This window comes from Amphiprion ocellaris, chromosome 2, assembly GCF_022539595.1.
Source record: "Amphiprion ocellaris isolate individual 3 ecotype Okinawa chromosome 2, ASM2253959v1, whole genome shotgun sequence".
Lineage (NCBI taxonomy): Eukaryota > Metazoa > Chordata > Actinopteri > Pomacentridae > Amphiprion > Amphiprion ocellaris.
Window position 1 is genome coordinate 23,498,710 of NC_072767.1, and position 16,830 is coordinate 23,515,539.

Genomic DNA, 16,830 nt, shown 5'->3' on the forward strand with positions numbered 1-16,830 from the left:
CATCAGACTTTATGCACAGTCCATGTTCCATTTTTTGTCTCACATTATAATGACTAAATGAAAACTGTGCCTCCTGATTTAAATTTCTTACCATCACCTTCCAGGATTTTGCCAATCTTTCCTTCAGTATGGCTACTTTCACGAACTGGTTTATAATCATCTGCAAATAGGTTTATATTCCACCTCTCTCTATACCAAACAATGTATTTCCAGCAGTTAGAATTTACTCTTTTTAAACCAAAAAAAAAAACCAAACACCCAATCAGAAAAAATATTTTATTTTAAATAATCTCTGCGGCTGAGAAATACACAAAGCAACAGTGATAGTGTATTTTTTTTTTTTATACAAGCAGTTTGACAAACAGTATAGTGGTGACAATGTTATTCTCTTCTATGTGTGTGTGTGTGTGTGTGTGTGTGTGTGTGTGTGTGTGTGTGTGTGTGTGTGTGTGTGTGTGTGTGTGTGGGTGTGTGTGTGTGTGTGTGGGTGTGTGTGTTTGTGTGTCTTATTCATTTTGTGGAGACATTAATCTATATACATGGCCACGTTGTCCAAAACATGACTAAATTCTAGGCTCAAGAACTCAGGTTTAGGTAAAGTCTGCAGGAAATCAGTGTAACGTCTCTGAACTGCTGAACAGGACTGTGTTGTTTCCACATGGATCTCTCTGTATACCACGTGCTGTTTTCCTGTTCAGTTTTGTATAACTATAATTAGTTTGAGCTCTAACAATGCTTAGTTTGCTTGTTTGAGAGGTGGACAGAAATCCTGTTCATTTCTTCTGTGTAGCACAAAAGAATCGATATAACCTCTGTGAGTTTGTGAGTTTTCTTCACTTGCATGCAGTTTGTAAAATCACATAAAGCATTTATATCCAGAAGGGTCTCCGTCTTCACTTGGTGTTCAGTTTGTAACATCCAGGTTTAGTTTGAATACAGCTTAACGTTTTAGCTTTGTATAGTTTGTTTGTTTCTCTCTGCTACTGTGTGAGTGTGTGTTCAGTTTGACATGTTTTAATAATCAGTGTGTGGAGAGTCGTTATCATAGACATCTGAAACAAGAAGAGAAAGATAATTTTCTTCTTTTAAAATGGATTTAAACATAAGACAAACACGAGGGTGAATATTTAAGATGAAATTACTGTAGTATATTTTCCATTGATTTCATTATAGAACATGAAAATTCAAACTTACCACCTGGATAGTCAACATCATCATAAATATCTCCTTCCCTGCAGGAGAAGATTCAGACCAGAGAAACTATTTGTCAGCATTTATTAATGCAAAGAGATTGAATAGATTTAATATGTATATATCTTTTTAAAATGTTTTAAACAGTTTATTGTTCCCAGTTTTCCTCACAGGCTGGTTTGTATCTTGTTCGCCACTACATTGATATATCTATTTACTTATTATTTTGACAGTAGACACTGCAAATCTTCAAATAATCTAAGGCAAGGATAACCTGTTACAATAACATAATGGCATGTTTTAACACAAGGGTTGTTTGTCATATATTTACAGAGTATAGACTAAATTAATATCATGCTTACGGTGAAAGAGTCATATGAAAGGAGGAAAATTTACTTACATTGGAAGAAGAAGAGATCTGAACACATAACCAACTGTGAGACAAAACAAGGATGATCATTTAGAATTAATATGATATGACTGTCACTCAATTTATTGCACCATCATTTGTATTTTATGTACAGTAATATTTAGTGTACTATTGTCTCAAAATACAGTTACTGAAAATTACCTGTTCAGAATAGATCCCCAAATAAATATCCAATTTCAAAAGCTTTTAAAGCTTTCTGAGATCTCTGGTGAACTCACAGAGTTCAAGTATCTTTTGGACATTAAAAACATCAGAATCACAGGAAAAATAACAGAAAAAGTTCCAGTGTCATCTGGCAAAGTTATTGGTTCATGGGCAGGGGGGAAAAAAGAAAGTACAATCCTCAGCAAAATTGAACATGCACTATTTCGTTAAAGCGCAAAAATGAATCAACTGCAGACAAATGTGCAGGAATAGATTGCGAGCATGCTGAATTTAGCCTGAAGTATGGTGAGGCTGCTTTCTGTTTATATGGCTGTGTTGTGGTTTCTTAGAACACCAACCTCCCTTGGCAGTTTCACTAAAAATTAACACAATTGTTTTGTATTGGACTATTAATTAGGGAGAATTGTATTTATAATCACTGCAACGTTTTATTGTTTTGTTACAAGTAGCAACCTCCAGTTTTGAAAAGTGAAGGCCAGTACAGAAGTTCTATAAACTGCAGTTCCTCAAACGGCCACTTGAAGCTGCTCTAAAAGCGAGTCAATCCCCATAGATCCTCATGGTAAAATGTTTAGCCTTCCAACAGAAATAAATTCATTTACAGACTGGAATGAAAAACAGTTTTGGTCTCTATAGCTAATCTCCCTGTTCATGAAAATTGTAAGAGGGTGATTTATTTTTTTTTTATATATAAGTCACCCATTTACATAGTATTGAGGCTTAAAATTAGACAAAATTAAGGGTGTGGGAGTTTTGGAAATACTAATGCGAACACCCTCATTCACTTCCTAATCAGGTCTTATAAGTCACCATGTGTCCTTTCCTGATTCGTTACACCTCTGTCATGTGACTGTAAAGTAAGCAACCAGCCCCTTGTTCATATTTGCACCAGCAACCACATGACTAGTGAAGTGAATGGCCATGTAATATGCGTTTTCAGGTATGTTAACATGCATGAATATAATGTCAGACTTGGCGCTAAAATGCCTGTCTGAATGGAGGTTGCTTTTTTAATGTTTAAAAGAAAATGCATTAATGTAGCTTAACTTAACAATCAAAGATGAGAGCAAAGTGTTTACGTACATTTTCCATACTGGTTGCGACACAGAGCTTTCTTGCTGTTGGTGAGCTGGATGACATCCAAAATTTCTCCATGAACAACATGCAGGTCTTTTGCTCCTGGTTTCTTGATGACGCTGTTAGGATCCACCATCATGGTGTGCAGCACCCTGAGTGACCCTTCATACTGAGAAACAACAGTCACAGCGACAGGTTTTTGTTGGAATAGGGCTGCAATTTTACATGTTATATGCAACTTGTGCATAGATTAATCTAGGACCCTGTTCTTTTCTCCTTATATATGTCTCCTATTGGACAAAAAACATACATACACTATCAGAAACAAACACTATAACCATCTGATTTCACTGCAATACAGATGACATATTCCTTTATCTAACAATAAAGTAAATAATCTGGTGTGAAAGAGTACAAACTGTTTACCTTAAATTTTTTTTTGAGCTCCTTCTCCACTCTGGGATTGATGCTGCAAAAGTATAACAATTTAGTTAATTAAGCACACTACAAATGCTTTTATCAACAAAACACTTCCCCACTTAAATTATTAAAATAGATGAGATAAATTATTTTTCTTATTCATCTTGGACATCTTCTGGTCTTATCACTAATGAGGTCTACAAAAGTGAAACTTTATATTAGAGTGTTACTGCAGCCACACTTAGCTGCCGACATGCCAACTCCTTTCCTGTCAGTCAGTCAGAAGTGACTAGATACCTGATTTCTGGAGGTGGCGGAGGGAAATCTTCACTTATTGCTTCAACATCATCATAGTCATCTGAGAACAAAATAAAAAAAGCTGTTGTCTGCTTACATAAAAATAGGTTTTAACATTATCTGCTGAAATGAACAGTTTAAACACTGATTATTAAAGCATATGAGAAAGAAAATAATACAGTGTCCCTAAAGTCTGGACACAAAGGAGATCTCATTAACTATAATTTTTTTTTGCCTCCACAGATTAAATATGGTTTTGTCAAAAGAAGAAAGAGTTGAACTGATACTTGTCGGTGGACGTGAAGGATGGATATACTGAAAGATAGCAGATGAATTTAATCTTTCAACAAAGTGAGATTTCCTATGTGTCCAGACTTCAGGGACACCCTGTAGAATATTTTTTCTTGCAGGTAATTAGGGAACTTCTTTATGAACAATGACAATTTAGGAATGTATTGATTTATTATTCTGCAACTGTTCACCAATGATTGGTGTCGTATATTCACAAACACTATTTATTGCTTTTAAACAAAAGGCTTCTGCATAGAAATGAATTTATATCGCATTCTACTGTTTGTGGCAACATTTGTAGGTAAGTACATGGTAGAAGTGCATTTTATGTCAACCAGAAATGATAAGTTTGCAAGAACCGAAGACTGGAGACACCATAGTGACACAGTATGGTGAATGGCTGAAAAACCCAAGAAAACTCCAAGGAAAGTTTCTGATGCTGCAGATAAAAAAGAAACCCAGCATTCAGAGGACAGATTGCAAATGAAAGCGACCAACAGTGTGATATATGTGTCATAATTCTGTTGACTGTATTTGTGTAATTACTCTCACTGCCAGAAGGTGGAGACAAAGGTTCTGTAGTGCAGGTTTTATAAAAGCAAAAAAGTCAAACTAAGCAACAAATATGTATGACTGTGTTGCTTCTGCTAAGCAACTGTGAAGTGACGTGTGAACTTTGAGATAACTCATGATGTTCATCCCAGTCTGCTGATAATGTGCGGTGGGATATCACTCACCATCGTCTTCAAGCATGCTGCAGATTAGAGGCAACACAAACAACATGTTAGCTGGAACAAGTGAAACTAAAACAGCAATTCAGTCAAATAGACATGTGGAGTTCCAGAGCAACAAATCATGAAGAAGAATTGGTAAAAGTGTTAGAACATTTTTCTCACAATAATAAAAATACAGTATACAATCCATGGCCCTGTACCTGTCTCTGTTGTTGGGCTGCACGTTTAACATCAGTGGGGGGTCGGGAGGTGGAGGAGGTAACACTGACATGTCAGATTTTCTGGACTGCAGCACTTTGCGTTTCACCGCCTCATAATCAATATCCACACATGTGTTACTTATGTATCCATCTGCAAGGAAATGCAACAACAAAATAGTCAAATGAGACTTTATTGTGACAGTTCAGTGTGTAGTTAACAGAGAATCTTCTTGTCTGCGCATTCACAGAATAGAGTCCTACTCAAGATTTTTATTTCTTTTATTTCTCCCTGTTACTGACATGTTCCTGTGTTGTATGAGGGACAAGCAGCCTAAATGACATGTTCATGATCAAGATGCTAGGAGGCTAGGAGCCACCAATGTTTTCTGGTCTTATAAGCACAGATGAGTATCATCTGCATAAAATAAATCTGATTATCTAACCTTCTGCTTAGTGAAGTACGGGGCTGAGGTAGGACCACACAATCAAAGGAATACTCACTGCTATAGTAAGGCATATTTCTTGATGTGCCAAACATTATACTAAAGCTGATTTTAAAGAATGTACTATTTGAGTTTTTCTTTTTTCAATTTGTGATATTTCCACTTGAGTTTTCAATATACAAGTTGGGAGAACAGCAAAACTGATAGATAGATAGATACTCATAGTGTCGTGATATGACACATCATGCTAGTTTACATACTGGCAGCTCTGTTTAAAATGTAGAATATCAAAACAGCAGTAAGCGCCAGACATCCCTGCTGCGTCTACCAGGTTGATGCAGGTAAGTTACTTTGCTGTAAGGCGAGAAGAGAGAGGTTCAGATTGGAAGGCTTACTTTAACGGTTTGACTGAAATTTAAATTGAAACTCACAGTTTCCGTTCAGAGAGCGGGCCAACCATTTGCCTCCTGGGTTATTCTTCACACGGAGGATCTCCACGCTCTCTCCTTGTCGAACGCTGAGGTCCAGTTTTCCTCCTCCACGCCAGTCATGCCGGACTCTGGCTGTGTGAAGAACTTCGATCTCACCTTGCAACTACCGAGAAACAACAACAAAAAGCTGTCAGAGGGGGGAACATAATGACTGAAGATGAACTGAAAGTGATGTTTTCTGATGTGCCTTCTCAGTGGGTGTTTTTGTTTCTTTACCTGAAAGTTCTTCTTCAACTCATTCTGTTTTTTCTGGCGTTCCATCTGCTCTTTCTTCTCCTGCTCTTGTTGCTTCTTTGCTTCTTTCTTGTGCTTCTTCTCAGCTGTAGCTTTGTTCACCTCCACCTGGTCCCTAAGAAGAAATGATCAAAACATAAAATTACTTATAAAGTTCATTCCCCACCAGTATTTTCTTCTCAGGTATTATTACTATAAATTCCTCAGAAATGTGTATTTTTACGAACACATCAAAATCCAGATTGTAATATGATAACCTAATTATGTAATATACTATAAAAGCTGAACATAAGCTTCACAGCTGTTAGATTTTTTTCCAGTCTGCCTACATTTTTAAAGCCCCTCCCTGAATTTCGTCACAGCATCCTGCTTTAACAGAAAACACTGTTGAATCACAGAAACAATTTACTGTGGAAAATATTGTTTAAGTTCATCCTTTGAAGCTTTATTTGACTCCCCAAAACTTAAATGTAACACCATATAACTGAGAAACTTAAAAGATGTTTTAGTTCCCAGTATACATTCTGCAGCAGTAATAGCAGGAGGTACAAAAATAACGGTAGCAGTAAGAGAAACAATGGAAACATGTTCATGCAGCCGCGGCTACTCTTCTCTTTTGGCCATTAGAGAAGTTACTATATAGATACAGTGGGTGAATGGTGAAGACACAAAGTCTATACTTACTCATCAATAAACTCGTAGACATCATCTTCATCCTACAAGAGAGAAGATAATTGTACTTTTAAAGAGAGAAGAAAAACAAACATAGCATACACGTATACAGGAGTTATAGATTCAAAAAGGATGCCACCCGATCGAAGAATTTACTAGTTTCTAAATAGAATACTGCATAAATTTCCCAAAGCTAAAATCAATTAAACAAAAAGAACATGCAGTTACTGACAGTAACTGAAGTTTAATTGCCATTTTCCAGCAACATAGAGCAAACTGGAATCTAAACTCCCTTTATTTTTAGTATTACGGGAAACATGCAGCATGTTCTCTTCAGAGGAGCCACCTGCTCGACTTGTTAAAATGGGTGGCACTCTCACTTCAGAGTAAGTCACACTTTAGTTTCTGTTTTTTGCACTCACCCCGTCCAAACCCTGTGAACCGTTGTCGCTGTGGGAATCTGTAAATTACACAAAACACAGGCATGTTCTTCATTTGTAAACACATTGTCCAACAAAATATATAAAAAGCATTCATTAAAACAATTTAATTAGTTAAAATAAAGCGTCATGTGTCAGAAGAAGAGCTTGTAGAACAAACAAGCTGTAATATTTATTTATTTATTTATTTATTTATTTTTTTACCATTTTTATCAAAGCTTGCAATATCATCATAGGGGTCCTGTTCATCCTCAATGTCCCTGTAATCAATAAACAAACATGTTTTCTGGTCATCAATCAGCAACAGTGTGTTTTTTGTTATCTCTATATTGATAATCCAAAATGCTAAACATCATCATCTGGACAGCATCATATTTCTTATAAAACAATATTCGCAGCTACAAATTAGTTGTACAAAAATGTCCTTTTCACAAAAGTTGCAGCACTTATATCAAGACAGACAGACAAACAAACAAAGCACCAAGCAAATAGACACTAAAACATATATAGATATATTTAAAAATATCAGGAGTTATTGTGACACTATGTCTTCATGTGAATAATCTGATTCTGACTCTACAGTACATACTGACAGTTTTTAATATTATATTCATTTTTCTAAGGTTTCTTTAGGGTTGTGTTAATGGTTACTGCTCTGCTTTTATTGTATTGAATGCAATTCAGAGCAACACCTGGCAGATGCTTTGTTGAAAAAGCTATAAGTAATGAAAATTAAAGTGTCATAAAAGTGCAAATGCTCCCGTTTTTCTTCATTAAATAGTAGCAACTGAGGTGTATCAGACATCATGGTTATGTGACACAGATCTTAGACCATTTTACAAAAGGATATTGCAGAAGTGTCAAAAAATGTCCCCACACAGTTCTTATTTTATACTAGCTGTAAATTAGACTCTGAGTGTCTCATGATTTACTTCAACACCATTTCCTGCCTGCCACGATGAGCCATCTGCAGTTAAAAGCTGTTTGTATACTCAAAGATGTAAAAAAAAAATGACATGACAAAGCGTGTTGACTAGTAAATCCTCACATGGAGGCGATCTGGTGTGGCAGTCCGTAGGGTTTGTTGGATCGCTGTGGAGGGTTTGGAGGAGTAATCACTCCTGGTAAAGACAGCCTTTGGTCTGATGAGCCTGGTGAACCTGCAGGGAGAACCAGAAATGAGACGCGCAACCAGTAAAGAACAGTCACACCTAATTATTCGACTGTCAATGAAACGGCAAAAATTCAGGAGAGATTCGCAGAGATTTTCTCTTTCTCTTCAATATAATTTTTCAGGGTTTCACTGCTATTATTTTTGCACATTTCCAGACAAAGATGAAGCGCGCTGTGACTTCTCAGTGTCTTATTAAACACTGTCAAACAATTATTCCTAAGCATCTTCATGCTTCATAAGCGTTTCTCCTTCCTGCATTTGATTTTCTGTAAATCTACTAATAATGTGTGTAAATTTCCATTGACACTTTCAGTTCTGAACTGAAAAAATATTTCCATAAAAACTGCACCTGCGATTATTGATCAGTTAATTCAGTAATATCTTAGAAATTGTTTTTTACATGGAAAAAATGGTAACGTATAATTTCATTGGCCTTTTTCATGGCAGGCATTCTTACTTGTCATAGTCTGAAAATCAAAAGTAATATCACTAACAAGCCATGGCGGTGTGACAGCGAAGCAGTCTGAACAACACCAGTAACCTTAAAATTAAGCAGTTAAAAAAATCTCAGAGATGATTAATATTACTACTTATGTGTGCTAAAATAATGGCAGAACAAGAAATAAACTAGTTTGTCCAATAATGGCTTATGTTCGGGTACGACTTACCGTTGCTTTTCCTCAAGGCAGGAAGGGCAGGTCCTCGCCTGGTCCTCTTGAAGAGCTCCAGGTTGACATTGGGAGGCCGTTTGGGTTTCAGAGGTAGGGGTCCTTCAGGCGGCAGGGGCCTCCTCAGAGGGGTCACGTCCCCTGCGCTCTTTTGACGGGGCTTCTGCTGGAGTGGAAGAGGGCTGGAGGTGGGAGCTGGAGCTGGAGCTGGAGGCTGATTGGTGACTGGAGGCCTTTGGTGCCTCAGCATCATGTTCTGTAGCATCTCCCCTCTCTGCTTGACCTTACTGACGTCTGGCTGAATGGGTGCTCTGACCACTGAACTGGGAGGTGGTCGAGGGAAGGAAGCAGGTCTGGAGGGGATGGGTGCTGCCAATGGTTCTGCCTTCGGAGGCCTCACCAGGCCCGGGCCAGCCAAAGGAGGAGGAACTGTGGGTGTGACCCCTGGCAGCATCACTCTTCCATATCCAGGTCGTGGAGACTTCGGTGAGCCGCTGTCCCGGCTGCTGTTGGTGTCCGAGGTGCTGGTCTTGCTGTTGAACCTGGCCCTCAGAGCCTTTACGTCAACACTCTCCTCCTGAAAACAACACAGGAGCACAAGTTTAGCTGCAGCTGCTCTGTTTCTGAAGCAGGATGTTAGCAGCTCAGCACGCAGCAAAGCATGACCCCCACGCTCACAACACTCACCGCTTGTCAAACCCCTACGCTATCTTTACAAAGTGAGAATGCACCGTGCAACAACACAGTTTCCTGGTTGTTTTGATCTTCACAGAGCTGATAAGTCTTTTTGCAGCACGCAAACCTTCTCAGTGCAGTCAAAACGGCAAGAAAAACAAAAGCAGCAAAAAGAAATTGTACATGTAAATATATAAATAGATGTTAATCATAAAAAACTAATTAGGCTACAGTAAATGATACATTAAAAGTCTTCTTTTATTGGTAAAAAGATAATAAAAATGTTTTATCAGGAATTTTCATGCAAATCATATGCTAAATCATAGAAATTTCTAATGCCAGTTCTAATACCAGTCCTCTGTTTAAGCCCATATTTAAAATTTGTTTGATTCTCTGCAATTGTCATTTTCATGTAAGGTAACATGGCATTGGAAAAGAAACTGAAAGAGTCACAATACAACCCAACTCACATAATAATGCCAGCATCAGAGCTGAAACCCATCTGATATTTCGCTAATACAGTCCACCCTACACTAAGGCTTGATTTCCACTTATTTAGAAAACTATAGCAATGAAAACTACAGCTTACTGCACTGATTCAAACAGTTTCATTCAGTTCAGTTTGGTACAGTTCAAACATCTGTAACTACTGCCAGTGTAGTTTGTTCAGTTTTCAGTCACATTAAAGGTCATTGCTGTTACTTTCAGTTCAGGACCAAGCTTTGAGGTTAATAGTTCAACAGGTAACTATTCGTTGCCTGAAACATATCATGCATCAAATATTTCTGCTGGCCTCAGTAAGACGTAGTAAATAAAAGACTTACGACTAGACATAGACATGCTATCTAGGAATAAAGTACCTTCTTTAATTTTTCACCCAATTTCCCTAAACGAATGGAATCATGTTTAAAAGGAAGATGGGAAGATTCATAATCTGAAATCCATCATAATCATAGACCTTGTGTGTCCCAGGCAGGATCTATATTCAGACCACCATTATTTAGTTTCTGTGCTTATATAAAACTCAAACAACATGCCGATGATACAGTGATTTATGTCCAAGATTGTGCAAAGCTACAAGATGTGTCAAAACATACCAATGAAATCAAATATATTACAACATGACTAAATCAGTCATGTTTCAAGCTAAATGTAACCAATCGATGATGTGATCCTTTAAAAAGGGCCATGTACCACTCCAGAGCCAGATATAATGACATCCAGGCAAAAGTTTAAAGTTCTGACTGAGTTTAAATACGAGGGCATCTGGATTGATTCCAAGCTCTACTTTAGAAGTCATGTAAAGAAGTAGGCCTGTCAATTCAATTTCTTTATTTTTACATCGATTAGAAAGTCACTTAGAAAGAAAGAAAGTCACTGAAATAGCTATGAAATACATAAATACTATGATCATGACATTTCACAGGTTAATAATTCTATGGTCATGCTATTTAAATTGTATATAAACATGCTCCATCTTGTAGTCTGGCTCTGGTAAAAAAAAAAAAATCCTCTTTGTGTAATAAACTTTAAGAGATTCTACTATGAAAATAGTCACTCACTGCTTTAAAATGGCCTAAAAAGCCCCATTGGCAAGTTGACAGGATTGGTTTCTCAAGTTTCTTACACATGAAACCCTCGCTCTCGGAATACATGTTTTTCCTGCATTTTCAAGGTCGAAATAGTCCACCATGATATGTCTTCCAACATATAGAAGCATCACATTGACGTGACAAAAAGGTTTAAAAAAATCCGAAAACAAAAATCAAAACTTGATTTTACCAAATGAAGCCTTTAATGTTCTAGATCAGAAACTCTACACTTTTCACAGTCGTCAAATTCTAAATAAACAAAGACTTATGAGCCAACGTTCCCCCTCCACTTAAAATATTTATTGCACAGAGAGAAAACACTAAAGTCATCAGAAGTACCACAAGAGGAGACGTTCATCATTTCCACTGGACGAGGTACTTTAGGTCAGTCAGGATTTTATGTAGCAATATCTAAAGATTGCAGCAGTCCGTCAGTTATTAACAATCAAACGTGAACATTAGAATACTATGTTGCTGCTTGTTGACTTTTTTCTGCTGTTTTTTTGTCATCTGTGTTTCTCTGTTGTGTGTGTTTATGTTTGTTTCTAATCAGCAACAACTGAGTGCACAAGTGCTTAACAAACTGTATGTTTTATTTACCATTATGTCATTTATGGCTTGAAGCTAAAAATAATGATTCCTGACTTTGACCAATGTTTTTTGAGAATTAAGAGTGGATTTTAAGAGGAGTCACACCAAGAGATGTTCTTTTATATTTATATAATTTAGGATCATTATGGCAACAACATGCAAAGCAGAGTCTATAACAACAGTCACATGACTTGAAGGTGAGAATGCTCAGGAAGAGAATTCTGTATCTATATTTTATTATAAAATGAGTGTGTCCCTTTGTGAAATATCACTTAAATGGCAAATAATTACAAATTTTATCTCAGTAACTGCAGGATTTTAAGTCAAAGGAAGTAGTATGAACACCTAGAAACAAACGCCTTTTGGAAGACTGGGTGCAAAATAAAGTTCCCAAAGTAGAAATTCAAAGCAAACAAACTGAATATGTGATTTCAAATTGGTCTAACTGCATGAATGAGATTATAAAATGAGCTGTGAACACCGGAACTTTCTCAGTTTTGGAAATATGGCCTGTGTCTATCTGCATGTCTGCATCATGACTCCATAGGGAAATGAACTGCCAGAATTAAAATGATACAAGGACTTCTGTGGGCCACTAACCATCAGTCAGCAACACAGCTGCAGCTGTAGTCTGGAGTTATAGACAACACCACAGTGCCACTAATCAGAGTTGCAGTAGCTGTCCTCCTAAATTGACACCACAGTGTGTTTTTTGACAGCCTAACTCTAAAGAAATGACAGCCAGGCTTTTGCCAGGCTTGACACTGGGGTTTTCAATGGATACTAGAGTTTCTGTGACAATGTGAGGGATACTGCATAATGTCAATCTCTATGGACAATACCAAAGAAAAAAAAGCTTCCTGTTTGGAGCAAAACTACAAGACGAAACTGCAGAACATGAAAAGATACCTGATGAATGTTGGAGGAACATTCCGAGGTCAGATGAAACCCTCAGGTTTGGCTCAGGTGGGGTTAGATTTGAACCTGGCCATGTTTAGGGACAGTCCCGACAGTGAAGAGGTGGGAGTGTGATGTTGTGGGGCGAAGTGCGAAAAGTGTTTGGGAGGTGGCATTTACAGGTGGCACCATGAAAAGCTGTAAATACACCAAAATGCTGCCTGAAAAGTTGACTCTCTGTCTGCAGGACTTTGGCAGAAGAGGATTACTCCATCATCACAATGATTCAAAGCACAAAATCACTCAAGAGTTCCCAAAGGAGAAAATATGAACCCATTGACCCGGCCAAGTAAGTAACCTGACTGGGAGACAGCAGAAAACCTTTGGGGTATTTTGTGAGACACGTCTCAAGTCTGTCCTCAAAAATAAAGGTGGACAAAGTATTGAAAAATAGCACACTCCAGTATTGATTCACTCAGTAATGAAAGGTGTTCTGACTTATCTTAAATTGAATTTCTACTGCAAGGCTAAACTTAGAAACAACATAATTACTGTAAGATGATACTTTTGAATCCTTTGATATTTAGGTGGTGTTGCACAGGGTTCTGTTGCATATTCTATGTACAGTACATCACAGCTCATGTGGTTTCAGCTGGTGATCAAAGACTCATCGGCCTCTTCATTCTTATTGAACTGGATGTCAGATGTTATTTCCTGTCTGATTTCTCACACTGAACTGCTGCTAACTGGAACTCCTCTGTTTATGTCTGTGAGTGTTTGCCCACAGTGGTTCTAATCAGTGTCGCTCAGCTTTGTTTCCATGTCTGCGCTGCTGCATGTGTCTTATTGTGGCTATGGTTGCTGTTTGACTGAACTAATATCTTGCCATTTAATGTTGACTGGATTGCACTGAGTATGTTTATTTTGTTGGCAGTGCTGTCTTCATGACAGACTGTTCTTCTTGTGTAATTTTCAGCCTTCTCTTCACTGGTATAAAATAGTGAATTTGAAAATCCAGACAGCTGATCCAGTAATTAATTTGCATTGTCCTTGAAGTCAAATATACCAAAAAAAGCACTTGTCACCAAAGTTTTAAAATGTATTTACTATGGAGTGTTTTACAGGAATACATTTATCAGCTCTGTCTTTATATCACAACTAAAATTGTAATTTAAATTTATATTTTCTGTGACACTCCGGCTTCCTCCCACAGTCCAAAAATAGGCTGAGGTTAACTGATTATTCTAAACTCTCTGTAGGTGTGAATGCGAGCATGATTGTTTGTCTGTATATGTAGCCCTGCAACAGACTGACGACCTGTCCAGGTGTCCACTGCCTTCACCCTAAGTCAGCTGGGATAGACTCCTGCTCCCTGCGACCCTAATGAGGATTAAGTGGTGTATAGATGATGGATGGATGGATTTTCTGTGACATTATTTGGTTTGAACATTGAACCAAGAGAGGGAAGAGAGTTTGAAGCGTTCGGACTGGTTTTACTAAAGAAAACGACTACAGTTCACAGACAGAAATATCCTCATTGGTTTACATGAGATTCAACAGATGGAGACAGTTTTCCAGAGCACTTGTTAGCTGACATTTAAAATGCATCAGCAGGAAGAGAACTGGGAGACATGCGCAGAACAAGATGAATGAGTAAAAATCTCATAAACTCTGCCGACAAAATGAAGACAGTAAGGCAATCACACCATCTATTGAAGATCTAAACTTGTAGCCTTTTCAAAGTCAAACAGGGGATGAAGAGCAGGAAGTGTCACAACCACACACCTCTGTACCTCAGGCAGCATCCTGCACCGGTTACCATAGTAACGCCTTTGCTGTCACTCCTGCACCAATAAGCTGCAAGCGCTGCTCGCTGCTCTCTTATTACAGAGAACAGTGGAAGCAGTCACAAACTTTTTCTCTACACCACAGAAGCTGCACACGCAAACACACGGGGTTCCACTTTCAGTCAGTGAGAGAAACTGTGTGTGTGCGTCTGTACATGTCTGTGCGTGTGCATGCGTACGTGTGTGTGTGTGTGTGTGTGTGTGCTGCCTCCTTTCTCAGATGGTTTTAAAAACGGTCCCACCACAGACTGTGCAGGTGTGCTACAGAGAGGACCTGACAAAAAATTTAGCAACTATTGACAGAGTCAAATAAAATATGAGTTATTTAAAGTCAGAATTATTTTTTTCAGAATATGGATTATTGTGTCACTGTAACGTTGTGTAACTACTAACTGTACTTTCCTAAATCAGCTTTTCAGTCACATTTAAAGCATCTGTACACACATTTGATGTACTTAATAAAGTAATATCACTGAGCTGCAGAAAATCCAAAAATTAGTTTTAATCTTCAGTGATGCCCGAGAGTCAAAATGATTGAAGCTCAACACACTCTAACTAAAAGAAGCAGATGAATGTCTCTTTTTCCAATTCAACAACAGAATAATTGCTATCTTTTCCCCCTTTCTATGTATCGAGAAGTCTTAAAATGCAATTTACACGTGTAATTCAGGATGAATAGTGGGAAATCCCTGGGACCTTCTCTCTACACAGTAGATAAACTGATAAGTGGAAAAGCAGCAGCGAACTGTGAATCATTAACCAGAGAGAGCTCTGTAATAAAGCTCTCTTTCATCAGCGGCCGCATCAACATTTCTTTTTTTCAAACTACAATTTCCTCCTTTTTTTGTGTGAAAATTACTCAAATTGTTTACAGAACAACTGTAACTGAACATACTGACATTTTATTGGATGTATGGATGCACTGTTAGTCAGCTTTTGTAAACCAGCTTAAGTTCTAAAAGTGGTTCAGTGATTCTCTTATAGCCACGGGGCAAAATGAAGCTGAGGTTTGACACTTGGTGAATCTTTTAAGGGTCTTTCTACAAAAGTCAGGTTATTCATAGATGACACATTGGTTTACAAAGAAATAGAAGTGTGAAAGGTGGAGTAGAGTTGTTGATCAGATTGATACATTAAAAACTAACAACAAAACCTTCTAAATAAAATTGTAAATAATAAGCTCTTACCATGATTGCCTTTGGTGATGGTTTATTAATGGATAAAGTGCTCCATGTCCAGCAGTTAGTCAGTATCCAGGCTGATGCTGCTGCAGCAACGACAGCTACATGACCTGTGTCACTAAACTTACTGCAAATGAGGAAATGCTCAGTAATTCAGCGTGGGCAACACAGTGACTGACAGTGACACAGTGAGGGATTCAGAAACATTGACATGATATCAGCCAGTTTGTTTCATTTCCTCTTTAAAAGTCAGCTTTTTTCATGATGTGTCTGATAATGTACAGAACATGTATCCAGATGAGCGACAAGAGCTCATTTCAAGTGGCGTCCAAAGCAATATGTCTTCTAGTGTCATTAGCAGAGTGGGCATTCACTGATGTTCTCTCCTGTTTGCTTTATTGTCTGTTTGCATCGAGTAAAGAAAAGCAAAAAAGGAGCAAAGGAGGTTAAAATAATTTCACTCAGAAAAGAGAAGACAATACGAATCTACACAGACCGCTGAACAATAAAATTATGATCAAATGAAGAGAAGTAAATGTGGGTATTCTCATACACTGGGCATTTTATTTTGCCTGTATGAGTCAAATTAATCCAATTCTCTTTAAAGGTACCATATTACACTCATTTTTAACAAGTTAATGTGAGTCTTATGTCTACAGCATGCGTATCTGTTACAGTTTCAGCTTAAAATACTACACAGATTGATATTCTGCAACACCTATGATACCTCTAGCTTTAGTCCAAATGGGCTGTTTCAGTGTTTGTAGCTTTAAATGTGACTGAGCTGCTGCTGCCAACGTATCTGTCAGGAAGAAGGACACATGCTCAGCTCTTTTTGCTGTTCTGACATAACAGCGTTTATACATTTTAGCAAACTACCCAAAGTCAGGAAGGTCAGTAACACATGGAAATCCTATGTTTGACTGAAAATACAAACAACTCTACAAGCATCCAATAAATAAAAATGAGCAGCCGGTTGCTGTTGGTACAGATAATCTTGGTGAATGTCTTCCTTGATGCAATCATGCTTAGTTTGTGCACATTTTGGTGAGTGCCTGACAAATATGTTTATACGTCTCCAGGTTCTTTGTGATCCGTGGGTAGTTCTCTCAGAAATCCT

At 37.8% G+C, this 16,830-nt stretch overlaps 1 protein-coding gene across 1 annotated transcript; it reads right to left on the reverse strand.

Annotated features, from left to right (window-relative positions):
* Positions 1–262: 262 nt before the first annotated feature.
* si:ch73-40i7.2 (FYN-binding protein 1) lies at positions 263–15,899 on the reverse strand. The gene is made up of 16 exons (XM_023293716.3): positions 15,717–15,899; positions 8,928–9,504; positions 8,134–8,245; positions 7,290–7,345; positions 7,068–7,105; positions 6,658–6,689; positions 5,956–6,088; positions 5,680–5,842; positions 4,806–4,956; positions 4,609–4,625; positions 3,581–3,641; positions 3,290–3,332; positions 2,870–3,032; positions 1,592–1,625; positions 1,195–1,232; positions 263–1,052 (listed from the first exon to the last, which is right to left on the reverse strand). The coding sequence occupies exons 1-16, from the start codon at positions 15,717–15,719 to the stop codon at positions 1,015–1,017; spliced, it is 1,659 nt and encodes a 552-aa protein (XP_023149484.2). The 5' UTR covers positions 15,720–15,899; the 3' UTR covers positions 263–1,014.
* Positions 15,900–16,830: the final 931 nt, after the last annotated feature.

Bases quoted from the DNA above. Each gene is read 5' to 3' on its own strand.
- si:ch73-40i7.2 (XM_023293716.3), bottom strand. The intron at 7,346-8,133 runs GTGAGGATTTAC...TATTGATTACAG, and splicing joins CCACACCAGATCGCCTCCAT to GGACATTGAGGATGAACAGG. The intron at 1,233-1,591 runs GTAAGTAAATTT...CTTCTCCTGCAG, and splicing joins AGATCTCTTCTTCTTCCAAT to GGAAGGAGATATTTATGATG.